Raw genomic sequence first — 26,306 nt, 5'->3', positions numbered from 1 at the left:
GAGTTAATCTTTTATTGGAGGAAGAGATGGAAACGACAGCTTGTGGGTTTCACAGAACTCCTCATTCCAGCAGAAAGAACTGAAATCAGTGCATCTAACAGTGTCTATTGCCATGCGAAAGTATAGATCTTTTAAGGACAACCACCACAATCCTAACTTTAAGCCCTGTTGGAGGCTTCAATCAAAGAAGCATAGAATCGTAGAGTTGGAAGGAACCCTAAGGATCATTTAGTCCACCCCCTTGTAATGTGTTTTTTTTAAAGACTCTCTGTCTGTTTGCAAAGCCTACTCAGCTCTACAGTTGGAAAACAGGTAGGGCTTAAGAACAGTGTAGCCTCTCATGACATAATTTAACGATCTCCAGTTAATTATTGGGTTGGAAGGAACATGGTTGTCCCAGACAAGGCACATTTCGTCCCCAGAGAGCACCCGGTCCCACATGTACACATCTGTGAGCTCCCCTACAAAGGACTGGTTGATATCAAAGCCACCCCCAAAGGAATCCTGATCTTGCCCCAGGACAATCGATGCCTCTGGACTTATAACATGACCTTTCATCATACCGTTTCGGGGAAAAGGTTGCCCATCAAGCCAGAACTCCACTAATCCTGTGTCTGATTCCCAACTCATACAGATCTGCTCCCAGCTAGGTTCTGAAACCAGCTTTTCTGGGAAGAAGAAAATCACATCTGCAGTCCCCACATAAAGGCTGTACTCGTTGGTTTTGGATTTGAAGACCACAATCTCATTGTCACTCGTCTTGGTTGCGTAAGAGAATAGGGTGTGAGCCCGGGTCATGTCCGTGTAGGATCTCAGGCAGATGGTGAAGCTGGTCAAAGGCTGCTGTGAGGTGGCCTTCAAAACCACGTGGCTGGTGTCTGATGATTCAGGGAATATGAAGACCTTCCTTTCAAGATCTGGGGGGTGGAGGAAGAGAACAGTTTAAAAGGAGCAGACATTTTTTTCCAAGGATCAGTATGGCACCACGACGGTGCCATTATTTATGTTAGGCTCTGTTTCTCCGTGTGCCTCATCTGAAGGAAGTCTGGATGTTGGCCACATCGTCTATCCAGTTCAGCATCATGTACTTGCAGTGGCCAACCAATGAAAAGCTCACACGCATGTCATGAGCTCAACGACACTCTCCGTACTTGTGATTCCCAACAACTGGCATTCAAAGGCAGGCTACCTCCTATTATTTATTAATTTATTTATTTATACATACCCTGCCCATCTGGCTGGGCTTCCCCAGCCACTCTGGGCAGCTTCCAACAAAATATTAAAATACAGTAATCCAGTGGAGATAGGACAAAGCCATCATGGTTTGGAACCATTGATAGCTGTCAAGGGTTCAGGGAATCCTATCTCTCTCACAGTGGGATGCCAAGAAGCAGAAAAACCAGAAGAGTTCTTACCGGGTAGTTTATTCAACATTCACAGAGAGAGACGAAAAGATGCGATCTCTCTTAGATAATGATGTTGCTCCAAGTAAAGTCCCACCTCCTCAGTCCCTCCTATTCTACGTCACTCCTGCGCCAGCTTATCTGTGCTTTCTGCCTCTGAGCTTTCTGTTCTACTACCCTCAAGGCACACCTGGTTCTGGGAGAGGGGGGATCGGGAATGCTTTCAAGAGACACTGAGTCTGTTAGCTGTCTCTCCCAATATTTCCCAGCTCCTCTCCTCTGCAGTCTCTGAACTATGACCTTCTGCAAACCACCATTCTAAATCTATACCTTCCTCCTCTTCTCGGTTCCCACCATTCCTCCTCAGGCTGTCTCCTGACAATAGCCATTCTCCATGAGTTCATCTACTTCACTTTTAAAGCCCTCCTGGAAACCCAGCCAGATGGGTGGGGTATAAATAATAAAACTGTTGCTGCTGCTGCTGCTGCTGCTGGAAGTCATCATTACTTCTCGTGGGAGCAAACTCCATAGTTTAATTAGGTTTATGATGACTTTTTTCGGTCATAAGAAGAAATAAAACAGTTAGTAGGTGGTGATTTTCTATTCTGGTGTGAATATCTCCAGTCGAGAGAATATCATAGAAAAGGGAGACAAACTGATTCCAATTACGAGACAGCACAAGTTTTGAAAACATCTATACAGTGGTACCTCGGGTTAAGAACTTAATTTGTTCTAGAGGTCTGTTCTTAACCTGAAACTGTTCTTAACCTGAAGCACCACTTTAGCTATTGGGGCCTCCCGCTGTCACTGCGCCGCCTCTGCACAACTTCTGTTCTCATCCTGAAGCAAAGTTCTTAACCCGAGGTAATATTTCTGGGTTAGCGGAGTCTGTAACCTGAAGCGTATGTAACCCGAGGTACCACTGTATTTCAAATTGTAGAAAGTATTGCCTGGAACGATTCCCTGCAAATTCCATCCGCTTCTGTCAAAAGAGGGGGGGAGTGATAGTTGCTTTTATATTCCCAGTAAAAGATTATGGGGAACACAACCTGAATCACAGATGGAAGCAGAACAGAACACAGAACAACTCAAAAACAGAAAAGCTTTCTTAAAAAAGGGACGGTGGAAAGGGTGGAAAGAAGGAGTTGGAACTGTGAAAAGCTGCACTCCTTGCTGCAATATTTTGTTTTCAGATGTCATGCCTAATAGCCCTTGATAGACCCATCCTACTCCATGAATTTGTCTTATCTCCTCTAAAGCTACTTTCACGAATGTGCCCCATCCTTCCAGCTCACACCCCTGGGTTGCTTTTACAGCTCAACGCGGCACCCACCTTCCTGGGCAAGAGATCCCAGCAGGACAGCAAGGATGAGGAGAAAGGGATGGAAGATCTCCATGCTGCTGGCTGCACGGTGGGAGGGGCCTGGAGGGAGGATGAAATGGATCTCCGAAATGGTCAGATCTGCCTTGGAGACTTCCTTCTTCCTTCCTGGTTGAAGCTGGTCACCGATTTGGAGCTACTGGAGAGTCTCTCTGGTATTTATAGGTGCACAGCGAGGGATTTGCAGGGGGATAATCCATGAAATAGATGGAAATATTTTTGCCATCCCAAATGTGGTATCAGTTGTCAGCTGGTTTTTTAAAAAGCAAAACCCTGCCAGTATGAAAACGATCCCTCTTAGCCCACACAGACGTCAGGAGGCTTTCCAGACAACCTTGTGGGATACAGAATTTACAGGTAGAAATGTGTTTTCTGTAAAATTCAAAATGTCTTTCTCACTGGAGAAATCACACTGAATGAAATAATGTATCTGAACTCTCAGAGTTTTGTGATTCAGTTCTTTGCTTGAAAAATGGGGGGGGGGACACTTTCCGCTTTTTAATGGCTACAAGGATGCATTTTTTATCATCAATGTGGTGTGATTGTTTGTGAATCTGTTTGTTGAATTGTTATATTATTCCCATATGTTGTGAGCTATTTGGCACAAAATGTTGAAATTTGTTTTCTTCAGCTTTTTACAGGTTTTGAGCCTTGAACCTGCCACCTTCTACAGCCTTCAGCTTGGGGTGTCCTTCGGACCTGTCGTGTGCATCTTGGTGAATCCTGGTCAATGGGTCTGGGTGAACATATTGGCTTCGCCTACCCAAGGTGCTCTGAGCAAGGAGGGAGAATTTTCCCATCGTTCTTGGCTGGTGAGCCATGGAACACAGCTTTTCATATGCCCAGGGGATTGAGGGATACTTCCCTCTTAGATGTTAGTTCAAACCCACCATAGTTACACGGTTAGGTGGGGGTTTTGGCAAATCTTCTATGTTTAATATGAGCACAAATGATATGTTTAATAGGACCATCACCACTTGTCTCTCGTGTCTCCTTCCAGGGTGTTTGTTGGCAACCTCCTTGGGACTCCATCTTCTTGGCTGTTGAGTTCTAGCTGGCACCTGTTCTTAAGAAGCACATGTAAAGAAGGTAGGTTGCCTATTATCCCATTCTGGTAAATGTTGCTTCTCAGGTGGCTTTTTATGCCTGCCAAGGCTGCTGAAAAGATTAGAGGCAAGTTTATTAAAGTGTATTTCCTATCCTAGGGATAATCTTACAGAACAATCAAGATTAGTGCCCCCTTAATCCACAGAGCCTAGGACTTGCTGATCAGAAGGTGGGCGGTTTGAATCCCCGCGACGGGGTGAGCTCCTGTTGCTCGGTCCCTGCTCCTGCCAACCTAGCAGTTTGAAAGCAGTTAAAAATGCAAGTAGATAAATAGGTACTGCTCCGCCGGGAAGGTAAACAGTGTTTCCATGCGCTGCTCTGGTTCGCCAGAAGCGGTTTAGTCATGCTGGCCACATGACCCGGAAGCTGTACGCCAGCTCCCTTGGCCAATAAAGTGAGATGAGCACCGCAACCCCAGAGTTGGTCACGACTGGACCTAATGCTCAGGGGTCCCTTTACCTTTACCTTTAATCCACAAGAGCACCTCTGGCATTTACTTCTATGCTTTTATATTGATGTTCTGCCCTTTGGAAGCTAGGGCAGGGGTGGGAAGTCTCAGGCCAGATGTGGCCCCCAGGCTGGCCCTTGGATTCTCCCCAGGCAAGTTTCTTAGTCTTCACCAGACCTTTGCTTGGTTTAACACCTTCCTTCTGAGCAAACCAGGTGGCTTTGCCTCTCTGGAAAACCTGAAATGTTCAGGAAGCTTCCAACACTGTGGGAGGCTCCCTACATTCACCCTCCAACTTAGCGAAGGGACAGAAATCCAATTCTGTTCACATTTAAGAACAAACATAATTAATTTCCGCTTTCCTAAACTATATGTGAACCCAAACCCAGACATCCTTTGAAATTTGTACTCTGAATTTTGCAATGCAGTTATCCTGCCACGTCCTGTGTGGCATGTACTAAGGTGGGGGGGGGGCTTTGCTGAACTACGGCTCCCATCATGCCTAGCCATTGGCCATACTTGCTAGGGATAATGGAAATTGTAGTTCAGAACCAAGTGAAAGGCCAAAGTTTCCCCACACCTGCTCTAGGGTAAAGTCTGCATGTAAATGCATTTATTAGTTAAAAATAAATAAATACAGGAATGTGTTATGTTAGGGGAAATTTCATTGCAAAAATACGTCATTCTTTGAGAAACAGAGATATCTGGTGCAGTTCTGCTTCATTTGATACTTTTGTGTGAATTATTTTAATCTTCTCACCATGCTTATCCTGGTCTCCCACCTGACTAGAATATATCCGTGATATATAATGATACCTCTTGCTTATCAGTGTGGAGGTGTTGGGGAGGGGCAAATCTGTCCATTTCCATTTCCCATCATTTATATAAGATTTTGGGTAACATACAATGTTCTGCACAGCATTTCTTTCCAAATATAATGCATTTTTGTATGTTATTTACTAATATACACATGTTTATGCCCACTCCTATCCAAGGAGTGTGCATTCTTGTACACATTACTTGGCCGTAGAATGGCACTGCAAAATTCAGAAACTGTGTTTCAGTTTACGTATTGCTTTGGAAAGCGCTGCATACATTGTTTTTGCCTTTAAAGGTGAATGAAATCAAATTTCTTCCACCATTCCTAGACTAAATTATCAGTTGTAGGTTGTTTGGTCTCCAGTTGTGTTGAAAACAAAACTCCATGTAAGGTTACCAGACATCCCCATTTCCTGGGGACAGTCCCCGGATTTACAAATCAGTCCCCATACAAAATCCATTGAAGTTGAAAAGTGTCCCCGGATTCATTGAAAAAAATCTGGTAACCTTACATTAAAGGACAAAAGCAGAGAGGAGGGAGTTCAAGTCCTCTCCTGATCTCAGAGCCATGATTTGGCGACGGGGAAACATGAGGTCTGAACAAGATTCCACGTTGTCAGAGCTCTCCTTGGCCAAAACAACGTCCCTTATTGGAAACAAAGGGTGCCTGTTACCTGAAACAAAGATGTGTTTCTTCTGTTTAAAGCCCTCTGAAAAACTGCTGAACGTCTGGAAATTTCCCCAGTGGCCACCACCTGAGCAGGGAGCTTGACTTATCACACTGTGCATTGTCTTCTTTGCTACTTCTTTGCTACTTCAAAAAAAAAAGGTCATCTGTAGGCTTAGCATGAGACGCGGAATATTCTGGAACAGGAGTGAAGCACTCTGAGGGTTGGTGGTCTGTTGCAAAGGGCTGAATCCCCATCCCTTTCAATTCTCTAGCAACGAGAGACATATACAGGAGGGCTGCAAAAACCACCCAAGTAGAGATGTGTACTAATCGGGTCTCGCCTGGGGAGAAAACAGTTCCAGACTTTAATGGAGTCTGTGTGGAGAGGAAGACTTTTGATTTCTGGTCTGTTTGGAGTTGCAATATGTTTTAAAGTAGCTGAACCTATGCTTGGACAAGCATTTAAATTATGCAACCACTTGGATGTCTCTTTATTGTTTTAAGTCTGTTTGAAGAAAGTTCGAGTAAAACTTTCGAATTATATTGATGGGTCTGGACCATTTTTATTCCGAGAGTTTTTATTCATCCTACTGCTTCAAGCTGCGCAATATTAATATCTGCAATACGCTCTGCACCCCCCTTGAGTGTCTTTGCTTGGCCAGAATGAGTCCTTGAAGTGTGATGATGTCTTTTACTTGCTTGGATGCCAAACAGGACGGCTTGTGAGTGTGTACAGAAAAACTAACCTACTGTCAATGTTGGCCTGGGAGGAGCCAGAAAAGTTCCCCACCACTGCTCTACTTAATTGTTTTCATTGTTAAACTGCTCTTACTGTCAAAATGTTCTGGCTGTGAAGTTCCCATTTGATACAGATCTATAAATTACTAAATATCCCCACCGAAGTAAAAGCAATTTTATGCATCTGTGGAAACAGTTACCGTATTTTTCGCTCTATAAGACGCACCAGACCATAAGACGCACCTAGTTTTTGGAGGAGGAAAACAAGAAGAAAAAAATTCTGAATCCCAGAAGCCAGAACAGCAAGAGGGATCGCTGTGCAGTGAAAGCAATGATCCCTCTTGCTGTTCTGGCTTCTGGGATAGCTGTACAGCCTGCATTCGCTCCATAAGACGCACACACATTTCTCCTTACTTTTTAGGAGGGAAAAGGTGTGTCTTATAGAGCGAAAAATACGGTATTTTATTTCCTTTCTCCAGTCCAGAAGGTAGCTGCACTGCTACCGCTGCTAATGGTGCAGCTGAGGCCAGCCCTGAGAAAACATTGGGAGATTTCTCCTACCCTTGGAGAAATTTTGTGAAAGCCCCCCCCCCCAAAAGCCCAAAGTGATCTGCTTCCGAAATAGGATGGAGGGTGCCAAGAGGCCATTTTGCACACAACTCTACTTCCCCATCTCCAAATTTTGGGAGAAGCAAAACAAAGACTTTCCTCCCAAAACCTGCCTGGACCATTCTGGTGTGGGATGTAACATAAGCAGTAAAGTACAACACTTCCTGTTTGCCCAGAGTGGACACACAGGGGGGTGTTACTCCAGCCAGGAAGACTTCCTGTCACACCTGGTCAGGAGCTTCTTCCCCCTGCGTGTGACCAGGTAGATGGGCGTGACCCTGGGAAACCCCATAAAAAGGGCTGGTCATTCTTTCTCTTTTGCTGTTCTTCTGCTGATACTGTTGTATTTTGCTGTCCGCTGGCACCTCAAATCCTCATGTGGAATGAACCCACATTCTTTTCTGTAACTCTAAGCTAAAGCCTGACTTCAGGGATCCAGCTGTGAACTGAATGCAAGTAAACTTCTTATAACTTATAAAGAAGGCTATTGTGTCTTTATTCTCTTTAGGAGGGATAAAGGGGACTTCCCAGGAACAAAACCCAATCTGGACAAAGCCAGATTGGATTGCTTAAGGAAAGGGATTCAAATGAATCTACCAACTAGATTCCTGATATATATTGGGGAATGCATTCTGCTGCTGCTGACTCACAAGCATGAGTGAGGAAGGATACTATTAAATCAATATACCCTCTCCTAGTATCCACAGCATTCCCACATCTGGTTGGACATCTGTCCCATTCTCTCCTCAGCAATACAAACATTTTTTAAAAAAGGAAAAGGAAATAAGATGCAATCTTTTTTTATTAGAAGGGCAATGGTATACAAGAAGTTGCATGTATGATTTCCCGGAACTTGTTCACAGGCTGAAAGAGTTGAGATCAACACCGTCACCACTGAAACACCCTGAAGAAAATCTGGATAATTTTAAGACAGCTCTATTTCTTTTTAGGCAAGGGCTTCATTTACGGCAGCTCCCTAGTTCAGTAGATGGTCATCAGGGAAGGTTTAACTACGACATACCCCTTAATTTGATAGCTCAGGGATCTCCAGTTCAAAATATATTTTGAAAGGGTGCCGCCATTGCGGACGAGAAGCACCTCATCTGGGGTCAGCACCCGGTCCCACATGTACACATCCGTGAGCTCTCCTAAAAAGGACTGGTTGATATCAAAGCCACCTCCAACAGAATCCTGATCTTGCGCCAGGAGAAGGGATCCCTTTGTGCCTATAGAGTAACCCTTCTTCATGCCCATTCGGGGGAGAGGCTGCCCGTCCAACCAGAACTCCACCAACCCCGTGGCAGACTCCCAGCTCATACAGATGTGCTCCCACTGAGGTCCAGAGGTCATTCTTTCTGGAACGCTGAAGGTCACCGATGTGCCACCCACATAAAAGTCGTATTGGTTGGGTTTGACCTTGAAGATCAGGAGCTCATTATCGCTTTTCTGTGTGGCGTAAGAGAAGAGGCCGTAGGCGCGGTTCAGCAATGTGTAGCTTCTCAGGCAGACGGTGACGCTGGTCAAAGGATCCTGGAACGAGGCATTCAAAACCACAGCAGCTGTGTTTGAACTCGCTGGGAATATGAATACCTTCGTTTGAAGGTCTGGAGGCAGGAAAAGAAGAGAGTAAGGGGTTTTTTTCCTCACACCTATAACTACATGCAGGTGTTACTTGAACGTTGTCTGAGAGATTGCTTTAATATCCTGTAGCCCACTGACTTTTGGTCCAACCCTAGAGACCTCCTGTTGTTGTTGTTGTTGTTGTTGTTGTTGTTGTTGTTGTTGTTGTTGTTGTTGTTGTTACAGACCCTCTCAGTGTCCCTATTTTCCAAGAACAGTCCTGGATTTACAGAAGCCATCCCGGTTTCTGATTTGATCCTGGAATGTCCCACTTTTCCACCAGTATTTTTCACCAGTATTGGAGTAAGATTAAGTCCAGTTGGCTTGTGTATGGACCTTGGGGAAGGGCACCATCTTGTCCTTTGCCTGAGGCAGCAAAATGTATTGAGCTGACCCTGTCTCATGTCCCACCCTGCAGCTTAGAAGCAGTTTTGGTGAGGGTGCATGTGACATTAAACCCTCTTTAGGAGTGAGACATTGCAGAGGGCACCATTTTCTGGCTCGCCTCAGGTGGCAAAATGCCTTGGTCGGTCCTGCTTCTCCACCTTTATCAACAAAGGGATAGAAAATCATGCCCTCTGTAGAAGACAGGTCTCACACTGGGCTGAACACTGGGCTGGGTGGGATCTCCACCGTTTTTAATTATAAGCTCAGAAAACCAACAGTCTTAGCCAACAGCTGAACTGTGATTCTGGCAGAATCACATGCAAAAGTTGTTTTGTGCTGGTATTGTTAAGGAATCACTTCGTTCATAAAACACCAATATGCCATTGTTAAGATAATCCACGGCAGGCTTCCTCAACCTCGGCCCTCCAGATGTTTTTGGCCTACAACTCCCATAATCCTTAGCTAGCAGGGCCAGTGGTCAGCAATGATGGGAATTGTAGTCTCAAAACATCTCGAGGGCCGAGGTTGAGGAAGCATGAGCCATGGGCAAAAGTCAGAAGAAAATCATTAATATACAATAAATTTGATGACAATACTTTTTTAAAAAAAGCAGCAGGATTAAATGGCATAAGCACATAAGATGCTATTTCGGGCCAGTGGGCCCACAAGTATCTTGTCCTCACATTTGCCAACTAGGTATCTAAGGGAAGCACACAAGAAGAACCTGAGGTGCAACAACAACAACAAACAAACAAACAAACAAGTAAACAAATACAAGAATGCATAGTTAAATATTTGAACCACAGCAGACAGTAAGGGTTTGAAAAAAATCTCAAGTAATTTGCCCAGAGGAACAAGAACATGTGTGCAAGGTGCAAGACCTTCATTTGCTCTGAAGAACCAATCTCTACTATTTTTTATTTTCCTTTACTAGATTTTATTTTATTATTTTTCTTTACTAAATCTTTGTTTCATTACTACTTAAAAATGAGCACCAGCACTTCGCATTGTTCTTAGCAATGAGTCAACGGACACTCCTGTTCTTTAAACAAAGGCAATCCAAGTTCACAACCCGCAGCCTATTCAAAATAGTAATCTCACAGCTGTGTTTGTTTTCACCACACCGGGAAACCCCAGCTCTTCCCCATCCAAATCTTCTCCTTCCTCCAAGTGCCTCTGAGTCACAAACAGCAGCACAGTGGCTATTTTCGAGTCTTGACTCGGTGGCCTCATGGTCTCCTCTCTAAAAAAAAAACCCTTTCACTCTAGATTTATGGTCAGGGGCAGTTCTTTAGATGGCAACGTGTGTTATTCCACTTCCTTCAAATGTGTTCAATAATCAGCCCTGCTGCATCCTGGACCACTCCTGCTCATTCATAGGATCACAGAACTGGAGAGTTGGAAGGGACTCTGAGGGTCAGGAATCTCAACGCTCCCCATCCAATTTGAAACCAATACAGACCCTGCTTAGCTTTGCAAATGCTGTTGGCATCCATCTGTCTCAAGCAGAAGTCGGCAAAGTTTTTGTGGCTTAGGCTGGTTCACAATCCTGCAGACGCCGCAGTGGGCTGGACTGCACACACACGCACACATGCACAAACACTATTTCTGGCGCAGCTTCCCATTGGGTGCAGGAGCTTCCTACAGCCAATGGGAAGCCGGCCAGCATCGCAGAAGGCGGTCCCTGCTCTGCTCCACACCGCGCCAGTTTAGTGCGGCGCACGGGAACTGACCGAGCAGGTAGCGGGGGTCCGTGGGCCAGTTAAACGACCCCCATGGGCTGCTTGTGGCCCATGGGCCATAGGTTGCCGACCCCTGGTCTTGAGAGACAATGGAGTATGCCTCCGGTGGGGGAAGTCAAACTGCTGCGTTAGCTGCACCAAAGTGAGGGGGGCAAGCCTAGGCAGTGTGCATGGAGGTCCTGGGCTGCCCAGATGACAAGACCCCCCCCCCTCAGCCTCACCAATATGGTCCAAGGGAAAGCAGAGCAATACACTTGGCACCAGCTTGGCAGCAGGAGTGGCTGGAAGAAGGCATACAAGGTGCCATCCAACCACCTAAGGGACTCCACTCTGGATATTATTATTATTATTATTATTATTATTATTATTATTAATAATAATAATAATAATACCCCGCCCATCTGGCTGGGTTTCCCCAGCCACTCTGGACGGCTTCCACCAAATATTAAAATACAATAATCTATTAAACATTAAAAGCCTCAAAAGAGGATATGCTTTTCTTCTCCCAAAGACATCCCACAAGGCAGTAGAGGTTTAGGATCAGTGTTTTCCTTGTCCTACATGGGCTCCCTTCCCAGGTTCCAGAGCCCTATCTGTCCCTCCAATGCGCTAGCAGTTCTATCGCTGCAATTGGAGCCCTCCAGGATTTCCCCCCCAGTCCTGCCCTGGTGGTTCCACAGCAGACGATCCAGCTGTTTAGCTCTGGTGCAGAGCTACAGGCATTTCAACTGTACAGCTCAACACGGCACTCACCTTCCTCTGCCAGAGACCCTAAAAGGCAGGCCAGGATGACGAGAGAGGAGTGAAGGATCTCCATTCTGGCTGGACACAGAACAAACTGGTCAAAGCGGCCCCAGAATCTGCTTTTGATTTCTGTTGGGAACTTCTGTTCTCAGCAAAGTCAATCTGCAATTGTGAAATTTTGCAGACTTTCTCGGCATTTATCTCTGAACTGAGTTCCGTGTTGCTTACTTCCTAGGGAGTTCCCCAACATATTGACAAAACTGTTCCTCTCCCCCCACTTTCAAAACTACCTCAACTAGCACTGGCTTCTCTTTTTAACTCCTTACAGCTCAAAACCATTCCTCACAAACCTTGGATTCCAAGAGCCTTTTTGGACAGTTTTCTTAGCCAGGTTTTGTGGAACGGTAAGGGCCATAGCTCAGGGGCAAGGCAACTTCCCTGGTGGACTTCAGGGTTTGTTTCTTAGTTTGTTTTCTGAGATCCAAAAGCCTTTTTCCAGCTTAGGAAATTCATTTACGCCTGAACACCACACCTAAAGAGACCTTTTTCGCATCAGATCTCTGTTGTGGACTTCCTTTAAACTCTTTGTGTGGTCCTTTTGTCTTAGAGGTGGAGATCTCCTTGGCAGGAGGATGACAAGAGACTTCGCTTTATCTCTTTTTCTCCCCACTTAGTCTTCTCTTGCAATTTAGCTTAGAGTTTAGAGTAAACTTAGAGTAAGCTACTAACATGAGTTTGACCAAACTGCGGGAGGCAGTGGAAGACAGCAGTGCCTGGCGTGCTCTGGTCCATGGGGTCACGAAGAGTCGGACACAACTAAACGACTAAACAACAACAACAAGCATTGTTGGGATATACAGTACTCACTCAGCCACTAACCTTGGGCAGTCACCATTATCTTTGCCTAACCTCCCTCACAGGGTTGTTGTGTGGATGAAATGGGGAGGAGAACCATGTACACCACCTTGATATCCTTGGAAGATAACGGTGGTATATAAATGTAATAAATAAATAATCAATAAATCTGCAGATCTTGCATTTTTAGGCACCAAATGTTTAATTTAAAAAAACGACCTTTCGCCTGCGACAGAGAGTCTGTTTGGTTTCTTCCTAACTCATGGTTCTACAAACACTTTCGAGACAATTTTGGAGAGGGAGGATATGCTCTGAGGAGCCTCTCACGCCCCCTTCCTTAACCAGTGTTTCCCAACCTTTTTTGGGCAAAGGCACACTTGTTTGATGAAAAAAATCTCGAGGCACACCACCATTACAGCCCCATGACGTCAGCGCGCAGCGTCACGCCGGGAGGGACGCACGAAAGTGTAAGTTTCAATTTTTTTCCCTCCCCCTTGCCGGGGAACCTCCAAGCTTTGGGGGTGGGGGAGGAGGAGGCAGCAAAGCGAGGCAGGAAGGAGAGCGCGGCTTGGCTGGGTGAGCTTTGGCAGGGGCAGGGAATGAGAGCCGCGAGGCGGGTGCTGCGGGCGGAGGCACTGCCCGCCGAGCTCGCAGGCAGCCAGGCAGGCAGACGGCGAGAGCCCCGCGCTGGGCGGCCTCTCCTCGCCGCCGCCGCCCCGCCTCTCGCCGCCCGACTCGCCCGCCTCCCTCCAGGCAACATCTCGCGGCACACCAGGCAACATCTCGCGGCACACTAGTGTGCCGCGGAACAGTGGTTGGGAAACACTGCCTTAAGCGATTTTGGAAGACGAGAGTCCAGCAACATCTAAACACCTGATCTCAACTACAGAATACCTATTTGCTTGTACCCAGCAAGCCATTCTTTGCTCGGCCCACACCTGCCTCTGACTTTGACCCCCAGGGGCACGTGCCCCCCATGGACCCCAGAAGGGCACACAAACTGGGGGAGGGGTTAAAGAGCTCCCCGCTTAATAGGCTCCGTGACCCAACCGTCTCTTGGGCATTCTGATCCTGGCGTGAAGGCCGCTTCCTGCAAGGCTCTTTCCACCTGGCCTAGGGGTGGGGCCCACACTCACCAGCCCTACTGAAGAGGCTCCTCATGAGGCCAGAGGAAGATCGCCCAGTTAATGTTTTATTGATTTAATATGCTGTAAACCACTTTGAGTTTTTTATTAAAAATATAAAGCGGTATAGAAATTTAAAAATACAAAAATACATACATTATTACATTAAGGACTCTTTCACACTTCAGTTTGTCCCGCCGCTTCCCCACCCCTCCAAACCTGCTCGGATATATCCCACATTTCCTCCTAGTGTTGTCTACACTGATTGGCAGCAGCTCTCCAGGATTGCAGGAAGGGGGTCCTTCCCACCTGGGACCTTCTGCATGCAAAGCAGGTGTTCTGCTGTGTGAGACAAAGTGACCGTTCCCCACGTGGGCATAGGCAGGATTGGGGGGGGGGCTTCATGTTAGGAGAGGCAGAACCTCAGTTAGTTAAGTATTTTTATTGATTTACTTGCTGGTGGGGCAGCTGACTCCCTGCCTCCCCCCCCCCATCTACGCCCAAGGTTCCTGCCAGCGGAGACCAGGCTCAGAAGACAGATGCAGGAAACACTCCCCTTGGCTCGGCAGGGCTGTGAGCTCCTCTCCAGTCCCAGCAAGTCCCAATATGAACCAATGTATTGACTGAGCCACTATTCCCCCACCCTGCTTGGATAACTACGGGGACTGAGCCCGGGACTTTCTTTTATATATATATATAATATTTTTTATTAATTTTTAGCATACAAAAAATTTAAAGACATACCACACAAATTATTATACATATGTCCTTGTTTGGACTTCCTTCAGCATCTCTGATAGCCTTCCGTCTTGATTATTTCTCCTGCAATTCTTAACTTAATATTGCCTTTACATTTTCTAACAAATCATTTCTCCCTTTCCATTTTTACAATATTTCTTAAATTACTCCTCACAGAACTTCTTGTAGTCCTACAAATGTAATCTGATCATCACAAATACTTTTCAGATACTCAGTAAATTTAGTCCAGTCTTCGGTAAACCTCTGGTCCCGCGGGTCTCGGATCCTTCCTGTTAGCTTGTCTAATTCTGCGTAGTCCAGAGCCCGGGACTTTCTGCAGGCCAAGCAGGGGCTCTGCCCCTGAGCCTTGGGCTGGCAGACAGAGCTACTTCGTTCCCCCACGGCTGCCCCCTTCTTGTCTGCGCCAGGACCGCCGAGAGACTGAGCACCCCGAGGGGCCAGAGGATGATGGTCTTCGCCATGGGGCGGGGCAGCAGCAGATCTCCCTTGAGGGATCCCCGGGGCACCAGATCGTCCGCCTCCCCTTTTCCTCCCTACGGGCCAGCTTCTGGAATCAGCTCCGCACAGCGACTCAGCAACTTCTCAGGAGGAAAAAACACGCGGGTGGGTGCGTGCAGCAAAACACGCAGAGGGAAGTGGCAAACAGGGCGCACCATAACAAACACCTGCGTAAAAGCAGGCAGGGCGCACTCTCCGGCTCCCGGGGATTGTTAATTAATCCTGACCCACTACGATCACCATGTGGGTCCACAGGAAGCAAGAATGGAGACCTCCCGACGCGGATTGGGAGTCCCACCCTGAACAGCTCCTTCTGCCCGGCTTGGTTCTTGCTGCAAGAGTTGGGAATTTGGAGAGGCTCCCTTGCACTCTTCTGCTCTCCAAAGGACGGGCATTTGCAGAGGTTCCCTTTCCGCTTGCACTGGGCGGGCAGGAAGTGCGCCCCTTGGCATCGGTATGACTTCCAAGCCGGCTCCTTTCTCCTGTTTTGCAACCCTGCTTTTCGTTTCAGGTACTGCGCGGGAAATCGGGTACCCAAAACAATGTCAGAAAAGGGGGGAAAGCGGCAGCAGATCAGGGGGCCTTGATTCCAGGGGCGCGCTGCCCATCCACATGCACGGATGCCGAGCCGTAGATGCCCCAAAGCTGGCAGCCACCCAGGAACTACTTTTAACCCAAACATGCATTTGGAGACCCGCTTCTTAAATTTCCCCCATCTATTTGCAGGGTGAGAGTGTTCCTCCTGCGACCCACCTTAGATCAGGTCCGCTTGCCCCGACCCACCAGTTGAAGACTTTACAGGATACTGGTGGGACCGGCTGTGTGATAGAACACCTGCTTGGCATGTAGAAGGTCCCAAGTTCACTGCCTGGCATCTTGCGGTAGCGCTGAGAATGTCCCCGCTTGAAATCCCTGGGAGCTGCTGCCAGCCAGTGTCGACAATACTGAACGAGATGGACCAATGATTTGACTCACTATAGGACTATATGGGGGGGAGGCGTTTGAGGGCAGCCTCAATGTCGTCCTGGGACAAGATTTCTTTGCCAAGGGTTATTTTTAGGCTGTCTAGCAAAGGGGGGCGAGGACTGACAAGCAGTCAGCTTGTATATGAAGTACGTGGTTTTAAATCTGCCCTAAGAGTGTTTTCTGTACATTTAAAAAGAGTAATGAGAAAACTGTATTGTTTGGAGGAGCATTTGGATATCTTACCTGCCCTTCCCCAAAGATTCCTGCACTGAGAGATGGTAGACTAGTCCTAAGTTCCTAAGTTTGTTGACAAACAAGGTTTTACGTATTTTATTCCTCTATTAAATTGTATACTGCCCGTCATCTGAAAATCACAGGGCAGTTCACAACATAGAAAATACAAAGCGAGAATGCAGACTAGAACAAAAACAAACCAAGAAACCACCCCACTCCCTTCCAAATCTACAGTTTTATGATTCTGGCTTGCAGCAATATAAAAATACAGTACAAGATTAAGATCAGCAGCAAGCAATAATGTTTGTGTCTCATGCACTCTGTCAAAGGGGCAAGTCCTGGGATGGGGAACCTCAGGCCCAGAGGCAAATGTGGCCCTTCAGGCCTCTCTGCCTGGCCCTCAGGACTTTCCCCATCCTCCAGAGCCACACCCCTTACTGGCCACACCCCCTTCAGTGCTTTTGCCAGGGTGGAGATAGATGCATGTGGAAACAGACACACCAGTAATGTTCTGCCCGCTTTAGCCTCTGGCTACACATATTTCTGGCATGTGGCCCCCAACAGGTTTCCCAGAATGGAGTGTGGCACCCGAGATTCAAACAGGCTCCCTACCCCTATCTACTGCTAGCTTCTGAAGGCTTTCAAAGAGGGGGAAATTAGACAAAAGAGAGAATCTTATCCATCTTGGCTGTGAGTCCTGGAATACCTTCTCCCTGCCTTGTGAGCCTTTTCCACCTGGCCTGGGAGGGCAGGGCCCTGACTGACTCCAACTACAAAAGTTGAGGCTGCTGAACAGAGCCTTGGCCTGAACTATTGTTTAGGGGGTTTTGTTGCAGGTGGGGTGGTTGTTGCTGATATTATTTTTTTGTATCTTTATTTTAGAGCTCATTATGTTGAAGTTTTTCTGTTTGGTTGTATACTTCTTGATGTTTTACTTATTGTTGTTGTTGTTGTTGATGATGATGATAATTATTATTATTATTATTATTATTATTATTATTATTATTATTATTATTATTTCATTATTATTCCTCACCCATCTGGCTGTGTTTCCCCAACCACTCTGGGCAGCTTACAGTATATATAAAACATAATAACAGCATCAAACATTAAAAACTTCCAGATACAAGGCTACCTTCAGATGTCTTCTAAAAGTTGAATACTTCTTGTATCTCCTTGACATCTGAAGGGAGGGCATTCCACAAAGAGTTTGTGACTACTTTTGTTATGTTGTACTTACGTATTCTTTCCATGGTGTAAGCTGCCTTACATAAAATTATGTATATATGTGTATCCTATAAAATGCTTTCGGGAAGAGGTTTGGGGATGACTGTCCCATGGAGGGATGCCAGAAAATATGAAGCAAATAATAATTACTATTTTCCATTTGTACTTCATTGAAAGAAGCCCACCTCTTAATATTGTGCTTGGATGGTATGTGACTTCCCAAAGGATGAACAGAGATATATAGAAGGCCTATGCTTGGGTGGGATGGTTTTGTTTTGTTTATTTTTTAATTATGTATTTTGTGTTGTTTATATTGCATGTTTATGTTGTGAACTGCCATTAGATCTATGGGAGAAGGACAGCATACAAATTTAATAAATAATAATAATGTTGGAAATGCACTACTTGGAAGCTGGCTTGGAGAGATGCAAGGGTCCTCAGATATGTAGTGTTGATGGGTGGAGGGGAGGAGGCAGGTCTCCTGGGGCTCAGGTTGTTGTTGTTATTATTGTATTTATTGATTAAATCTATATACCACCCTTCATCCGTAGACCTCAGGGTGGTTTACAGAATAAGAGTACAAGGCGAAATTCACAAAAGACGTAATATGAACAAGAAAAAGAACAAAACAAATACCTCTCACAGGCACATTTAAAAGAGCATAAGATGTTAATAATCCAAAGGCCTGCCTAAAGTGGAATGTTTTTGCCTGGCACCTAAAGGTGTATAATGAAGGCGCCAGGCGAGCCTCCCTGGGGAGAGCATCCCACAAACGGGGAGCCACTGCAGAGAAGGCCCGTTTTCGTGTTGCCACCTTCCGGACCTCCTGCGAGTGGGGCGCATGAAGAAGGGCCTCAGAGGATGATTGCAGAGTCTGCATAGGTTCATATGGAGAGAGGCGGTCCTTGAGACTTTATAGGTCACAACCAGCACTTTGAATTGAAACTACGTAATTGGCAGTCAGGCCAGGATCGGTGTACTATGCTCAAATCGTCTTGGCCCAGTGAGCACCTAAACTCGCCTTCACCACTAACCCTTTATTTTTATTTTTTTTTATAAATATTTTATTAAGTTTCCACAATAGACAAGCATACATAGACAAAGAAAATCACAAAAAACAATACAATACAAAAAAGAATACAAACATTAAACACATCAAGAAAAAAGAAAAAAGATAAAAACACATATGATAACAAAAAAACAAAAATTCCCTCTTTCTTAATTTCTCATTTTCAATTAGCTTATTTTCCCGACTTCCTCACGTCTCCCGTTCTTGTATCCCTTTTTTAAAAAATTAATTCAGCAAATTCATATCCTATTAATTTATCTGTAGTTAGTCCAATCTTACATTTTACTTTGTTGCTAAAGCCCCTGCTATTCATTTCAATGTCCTTAACATTCATAAATTTTACAGTGTTTCTGTAAATAAATTTTAAATTTCTTCCAATCTTCCTCCACCGTCTCCTCTCCCTGGTCTCGGATTCTGCCAGTCATTTCCGCCATCTCCATGTAGTCCATTAGTTGCATCTGCCAGTCTTCCAAGGTGGGTAGATCTTGTGTCTTCCAATGCTTTGCGATGAGAATTCTTGCTGCTGCTGTAGCATACATAAAAAAAGTTCTATCCTTCTTTAACACCGATTGGTCTACTATGCCCAGGAGGAAGGCCTCTGGTTTCTTCGGGAAAGTATATTTAAATACCTTTTTCAGTTCATTATATATCATTTCCCAGAAGGCCTTGATCCTTGGGCACGTCCACCAAAGGTGAAAGAATGTACCTTCAATCTCTTTGCATTTCCAACATTTGTTATCGGGCAAATGGTATATTTTTGCAAGCTTGACTGGGGTCATGTACCACCTATACATCATTTTCATTATATTTTCTCTTAAGGCATTACATGCCGTAAACTTAATCCCGGTGGTCCACAACTTCTCCCAGTCAGCAAACATGATATTATGACCTATGTCTTGTGCCACCACTAACCCTTTAACTACTAGGGAAATTTATCTTTCCTTGGCTTCAGAAGGTGGGGGCAGAGAGAAGTGCTGTGCTGTTGGATCAGGCTGGAGGGAGCCTGTATAGTCCAGCATCCTATGTTCACAATGGCCAACCAGAGGTCTAGTTGAGAAGCTCACAAGCAAGATTTCGGCTTCTCCTGTACAGAGCAATGGTGGCCACAAGAGGCTGCTGTAACACCAAAGGTTGCATTTTGGAGGGCATTATAAACTGCATCTGCAAACCTAGGCATGCTTACCTGGGAGTAAGCCCCACTGAACTCAGTGCATAGCTGTCAACCTTCCCCTTTTTTGCGGGAAATTCCCTTATTCCGGCACCATTTTCTGCTGCTTCCCACTGCTATCCTGGATTGTTAGATATAGACTGTAGACTGTCCCCTTATTTTCGAGGCTGCTGATCCCTTATTTTCAAATCTGAAAGTTGACAGCTATGACTCAGTGAACCTGTACATCTGCAGCCCTAAATATATTTATCCTTATTTCTTCCTTAGCGCAGTCCCCACCAGATCCTGCACAGCTCCGAAACGGATGCCACCAGGGATTGAAGCAGATTTTCTGCCAACATTTCTCCGGGGAAACTAGGGACGTCCTTTTCTATTATTATTATTATTATTATTATTATTATTATTATTATTATTATTATTATATTCCACCCATCTGAGTGGGTTGCCCCAGCCACTCTGAGCAGCTTCCAGCATATATAAAACATAATAAAACATTAAACATTTAAAAAAACTTCCCTATGCAGGGCTGCCTTCAGATGTCTTCTAAAGGTTTTATAGTTACTTATCTCCTGGGCTATGGGGTTACATAACTCCATACCCTCCAACATTTCTTTGATGAAAATAGGAAAGTTCCTAAGGGAAAGCAGGACATTCTGGCATCAAATCAGAAACCGGGACGGCTTCTGCAAATCCGGGACTGTCCCTGGAAAATAGGGACATCTGGAGGGCCTGCGAAGGCCCCTTCCCCTGGGAGGCCACCCAGGGAATATCTGCTTGGGCTGAGGGCCAACAAAGATGGCGGCACCCTGGGCCATTGGCTTCTGCTTTGCAAAGCTTCAGGTCTGGGTAGTTCCACCGGCAGAGAGATTACATGATCCCACCCGGAGAGCCTCCCTGCAGGTTTTCTCATTGACTCCGGTGACCTCAGAGGAGATAATCCCCCCTGCTTTTGTTATCTGTGGGAAGAGGCGCTGAGTCATCGCTCTTAAGCGCCAAGGGTGGGCCGCCGCCAGAGATTCCCATCATGCCTCTGTGCTTGACGGGCCTTGGAAGCTTGTCAGGAGCTCCTTGGTGAATCCTAGAACTGTAGAGTTGGGAAGGGCACAAGGGGCATCTAGTCCAAACCCCCGCCTCCCCCAAAAATGCAGGAATCTCAGCTCAAGAATCCCTGACAGGTGGCCAAGCCAATCTGCTCTCCCCCTCAGAAAGGTCTTCCTAAGTTTTGGTCACAATCTCCTTTCTTGTTATAGTTGATTGGACTAAGGGAATATTGTTTTTAAATAATGTTGATGATAACAACAACAATAATAACAACAACTTATTGTTTAAATCAGTGTTTCCCAAACGTTTTTGGGCAACGGCACACCTGTTTACCGGAAAAAAATCTCGCGGCACACCACCATTAAAGCCCCGCCCCGTGACGTCAGCGCGCAGCGTCACGCCGGGAGGGACGCACAAAAGTGAAAGTTTTTTCCCTCCCCCTTGCCGGGGTGGGAGGAGGCAGCAGAGCGAGGGACTGAGGGACGGCGGCAGCTGAGGCGGCGGCGGCTGTTGTGGTGGTGGCGGCGATAGCGGGCGGAGGAGGGGGCGGCGGCGGGAGTTGCTGCTGCTGCTGTTGCTGCTGCTGCCCGGACATGCCGGCCTCCTCCTCCTCCGCTGTCTCGCGCTCCTCCCTTTTGCGCGCGCTGCCCCGCCGCTCGGCACCACCACCGCGGAGCCGCCCCCGGCTCGACGCGGATCCTCGCCGCCGCCGCCTCTCGCCGCCCGACTCGCCCGCCTCCCTCCCACGGCACACCAGCCGATGTCTCACGGCACACTAGTGTGCCGCGGAACACCGGTTGGGAAACACTGGTTTAAATAATAATAATTTATTATTTATACCCTGCCCATCTGGCTGGGTTTCCTCAACCACTCTGGGCAGCTTCCAACCGAATATTAAAAACACAATACAGCACTAAACATTAACATAGCGGGCAGATGAAGAATCGGAAGTCCTTTAATTTCTGAATTTTACTTTCTATCATTCTCTTTTAACCTCTTTTCTACCCTCTCTTTTCTCTCTCTGTTTCTTTCTCTCTTCCTCCCCCACCCCTTTTTTATTGTAACTAGATAAAAGTATTGGTTTGGTTTTTTAAAAGGGGAAATATATTACGTTATCTTTTTCTCTATAAACCATAATTAATTATTATTATTATTTTTAAAAAGAATCTCCTTTTTTGTCCTTTGACAAGAACAAGCCGACTCTTCTGAGAAGGTTTAGAGACTCCAATCTGCAATGCTGTTTTGACCCTTTATGCAGGGGTGGAGTTGTTTTGGGGGCTTGAGGGCCACATTTCCTTCTGAGCAACCTTCTAGGGGCCACATGCCAATGGCCAGCGGGGCTAGAGGCAAAAGCAGGTGGAACAACTGATGTGAATATTATCTCTTTCTGGTAGCTTAGTTGGCAGTGCGGGAAGAACCAAGTCCTGATGGCTAATAGCCATTGAGAGCTTTATCCATCATGAATTGCTCTAATACTTTGCTCCATATAATCTTATGCCAGTTAGTCTTTATGTTAGGACACCTCCACTATTCCCCAGAAGAGATTCAAGCATATTTGAGAACTTTAAAATGGTGCAATTAAAGCTCCCTCTGGTGCAAGATATCAACTTATCTTTTTAAAATAAGGAAAGTAAAGAAAGTGATGGAGGAAGGCACCCAAAATCTTGAGTTAACCATCAACTGACAAAACGGTGTCTGTCCTCCCTGTGAACACATCAGGGCCAGTGCTTAGTAAAGCGTGGACATTGTATAACCTCCACACAAGCGTTCTACCAGCAAATCTGGATGAATGCTCAATAAACAGGTCAGCAGGAAGAGCGCAGGGTCTCCACAGTGCCACAAGACTGTTGTTTTTCCTCTGCAATAGGTTGCTGGAGTAAATTCGTCAGCACCGCCGAGAGGATCTAATTAAAACAAAAATCTCTTGTGTTTACTTCTTTCTCTTGCAGCGCTCCAGTTTTCTTTTGCCTCCTCTGCAAAAGGGGCTTCTCCTCACAACAATAACCCATGAGGTAAGTGAGGTGCAAAACGAGCAAATAACAGAATATTACTTGTTCATCCCAGCAATTTGCCCGTGGCCGGTCCTACCATTAGACAGAGGTAGGCAGTGACCTTGGTGGAAATTCTGCATCTGATCCCGGTCTACGCTGACATGTGGCCCTCAGAAGATTGCCCAGACAAGAGTGTGGCCCTGCCGAAACGAGGATGTGCAGACAGTAGCGCTTTCCTCTGTGTGTCTTCCAGCAGCTGGTACACAGAGAAAGGCTGCCTCTCTATGTGAATGTTTGCTTAATACCTTTTTGTTCCCTTTCCTGTGTTGTTCACTTTTAATACCTGCAAAGACAACAGCCGGAGCTCTCTCCGGCACCTCCCCACCCTTTTTCTGTTAGCACAGCGATCATCCTGTGTTTTGTTTTCTTTTCCAAATCGGGCAGCGGATTTCCACACACAAACCAGCTTTGGTTCTAAGAACGCTTAATCCCAACCCAATACCTTTGGCTGCGTTGAGGGCTAGGCGGTGGCGGCTCTGTTCCCAGAATCCTCCGGGGCTGCACTCAGGGCAGCTCCAGCCAGACCGCACCGAGGCGAAGTTTTCCGCAGAGGGTGGCACTGGGGAACCGCGCCCAATTTTCAGGCAGCCTTTTGAGAACACGGCAGGGAGAAGGGAGTTGCCTTTTGGTGAACTACCTCCGCTTTGGTTTTTCTCTCCCTCTCGCTCACAGGGTCCATGGCGTCCGACAAGCCACCCAATTTCTCCTGGGTAGCGCCAGGCCAGCTGGCGGGGCTGGCCATGCCCCGCCTGCCTGCACACTACCGGTACATGCATGAACATGGCATCCGACATCTGGTGTCACTCACGGAGCGCAGCCCGCCGTACCACGACACCTGCCCCGGCATCCAGCTCCACCGCCTGCGTATCACCGACTTCTGCCCGCCTTCGCCTGAGCAAATCCAGCACTTCCTGCAGATTGTGGACGATGCCAACGCCAAGGGGGAGGTCAGTTTTCATGCCGCCGTATCAAGGCAATTTCTCTAGCTAGTCTAGTGTTGTCTATGCCGGGGGTGGAGAACTGGACTTTGAGCAGTGGGCTGGATTCTTATCTCCTTGAGTTTCTTTTTCAACCTTAAGTCTCCACATTTCCACATCAGTTTGCGATTTTAAAAAACAATCCCCATGAAAATTTCAGTGTGAATTTATGAGCAACTTTGTCAAATACAACGTGTTTGCGTATGTTATTTTTAGTGTACAGTGGTACCTTGGGTTAAGTACTTAATTTGCTCTGGAGGTCCCTTCTTAAGCTGAAACTGTTCTTAACCTGAAGCACCACTTTAGCTAATGGGGCCTCCTGCTGCTGCCACGCCGCCACCGCACGATTTCTGTTCTCATCCTGAAACAAAGTTCTTAACCTGAGGTAATATTTCTGGGTTAGCAGAGTATGTAACCTGAAGCGTATGTAACCTGAAGCGTATGTAACCCGAGGTACCACTGTACTGTAATGTGCCATTTTTATACTTTCGTTTGTGCGTCTGTGTATTTGTACACATTGCTTGACTGGAAAACTACCTTGTAAAATTTGGAGAGGTACGGATTTTGATGGGTGGCTGTTTCCCCCCCATTTGCACATTGTTTCAGAAAGCGTGGAATAGGTCGGTTCAAGAAGCAGCTCAGCAGCTTCACTAGCTTCACTGCAAGTGGGTCGCTGTGGGAGGGTGGGGAGGTGGCAGAGATTCAGCCTGGTGCAAAAGCACCAGCAGAGCCAATCCAGCACCTCACCTCTCCCTTGCGGTAAGCAACAGCAACCCACCCAATGGAAACCCCACCTGGCAAACCGCTTCTGATGTCTTCCTATTCAAGTGCATTTCCCTGATGCGTCCCTAATTTGCAAAAAACCAACCAAAAACACCCCACATTTTTTTTACAAGCAGATTTCTTGCAAGAGAGACCTTAAAATTAATGGCACTGATTTGCAAGGCCCCATCCATACCTGAAGTTTAAATCACTATTATACCACTATAACAATCATGGCTAAGCATCCTTGGAATTACAGTTTTTTAAAGGATTCTGAGAGTTGTTAGGATACTCCTATTCCCTTCACAGAGCTGCAATTGCCAGAGTGATTTAACAATTCCCATTCCTAGGAAACCCTCCCTCAATTGGCTGGTAGTTAGAAAGATGAGAGGTGAGGGTTGAGCCTACAGTGATGTGATCTAGAAGCAAGAGAGAGGCAGAGCAATGCTTGATTTCTCTTTGAATCCAAGGCTGTGGCTATGAAGGAAATGCCAGTCTTGGGGTGTGAAGGCAGGCTCAGGTTGTATATACATGTAAATAAACCATATATCATAAATACACCACAGTCTCTGCTGTGCCTCATTCCAAAGGAAACACAAACCTTGGGTAAGTGCCTGGAACTCCTGGGATCTCGCACCACTCAGGGGTCAGGGTAGCATGCGACAGTAGAGTGCAGACGTGCCAGGAGCTCTTCAATTTCACAAATGTTAATTTCCTCACGGGCCAGAGGGGCCCTTTCACGCCGTGGCTTTCCCTCTCTTCACCAGGCTGTGGCAGTGCATTGCATGCTGGGATTTGGCAGAACCGGAACCATGTTGGCCTGTTACCTCGCCAAGACCCAGAAGATCACTGGTGTCGACGCCATCCACGAGATCCGCAAGCTGCGGCCAGGCTCCATCGAGACCCATGACCAGGAGAAGGCCGTTGTCCAGTTCCACCACCGTATCAAATAACCAGAGGAAGAGATGAGGAGGGGCACTAGGAACTCCTCTGCTGCTGAGTTGACTCCATGGGGGATTTTAACTTTACTGTAACCCCTGTTGCTGGCGGAGGATTATCTGGCTGCCAAATGGGGATTGTTGGTTGGTTGGTTTTCTTGTTTGAAGCAGGTGTAAGCAGTCTGCATCCCTCCAGTGTTGCTGAACTACAACTCCCATCACCCCTGGCTGTTGGCCCTGCTTGCCAAGGCTTATGGGAGTTGTAGTTCAGTGACATCTGGAGGGCCAATGTTTCCCTGCACATGCTTTAAAGGGATGCTTTGGATTCTTTAGTGGGGGCTTCTGGTTGGGGTACAAACTGATTTTTTTGTGGGAGTTTCAGATACTCAGGGAACAGAACCCCATTGCAAGGGTTGGCAGCAAGCAATGAGTTTTCCCTTTCACCCTGGAAGAAACAGCCAGCATGGGCAGTCAGGAGACATTTTACAAACTGGCTGTGCATTTAAGGAGTGTCATGGGGTGCTCTTTTCTGTCGCAAGCCAGCAGATTCTCCTGTCCTGACACTTCACTGCCCAGAAATAAAGGCGATCAAAGGTGACAACTGTACATATTCACTTTCAGTTCATTTTATTCTGTATTATTTATTCTTACATTCGCACCCCAGTGCTTCCTCTGAGGAGTTGTACACGGTTCCCCCCTTCTCCATTTTATCCCCACAGCAACCCTGTGAGGTAGGCCAGTTGAGAGATGGTGACTGGCCCAACGTCACCTGGTGAGCTTCACGGCTGAGTGGGAATTTGAAACCTGATCTCCCAGGTCCTAGTCTAGCACTCTGACCATTTCACCACAGGGCTAGGGAAGCATTTTTTCAGCTCAAGGGCCTTCTGGGGGCCACATGCCAGCAGGGGTGGAGAGGTGATTAAATGGAGGAGGGGGTTGTCACTTTAGTCTATAAAAAGTTCTAAAACA

At 46.5% G+C, this 26,306-nt stretch overlaps 2 protein-coding genes across 7 annotated transcripts; one reads left to right on the top strand and one right to left on the bottom strand.

Moving 5' to 3' along the window:
- Positions 1-54: 54 nt before the first annotated feature.
- Positions 55-11,874, bottom strand: LOC308575580 (uncharacterized protein). Its single transcript, XM_081174331.1, has 4 exons — positions 11,678-11,874; positions 8,160-8,779; positions 2,737-2,920; positions 55-917 (listed from the first exon to the last, which is right to left on the bottom strand). Exons 1-4 carry the CDS (start codon positions 11,739-11,741, stop codon positions 286-288), a joined length of 1,500 nt encoding a protein of 499 aa, XP_081030457.1. The 5' UTR covers positions 11,742-11,874; the 3' UTR covers positions 55-285.
- Positions 3,801-25,943, top strand: DUSP23 (dual specificity phosphatase 23). Of its 6 annotated transcripts, XM_081174283.1 has the most exons (5): positions 15,321-15,415; positions 19,836-19,926; positions 22,559-22,621; positions 23,333-23,607; positions 25,167-25,943. In XM_081174283.1, exons 4-5 carry the CDS (start codon positions 23,338-23,340, stop codon positions 25,350-25,352), a joined length of 456 nt encoding a protein of 151 aa, XP_081030409.1. In that variant the 5' UTR covers positions 15,321-15,415; positions 19,836-19,926; positions 22,559-22,621; positions 23,333-23,337; the 3' UTR covers positions 25,353-25,943. The 6 variants fall into 6 exon arrangements, with proteins under 6 accessions (XP_081030410.1, XP_081030407.1, XP_081030408.1 ...); XM_081174284.1 differs by lacking the exons at positions 15,321-15,415; positions 19,836-19,926 and adding an exon at positions 3,801-3,873; XM_081174282.1 differs by lacking the exon at positions 19,836-19,926 and having other exon boundaries at positions 15,312-15,415.
- Positions 25,944-26,306: the final 363 nt, after the last annotated feature.

This window comes from Podarcis bocagei (assembly GCF_964188305.1).
Source record: "Podarcis bocagei genome assembly, chromosome: 16".
NCBI classification, from domain to species: domain Eukaryota; kingdom Metazoa; phylum Chordata; class Lepidosauria; order Squamata; family Lacertidae; genus Podarcis; species Podarcis bocagei.
This window is presented reverse-complemented; position numbering and strand designations above follow the sequence as displayed.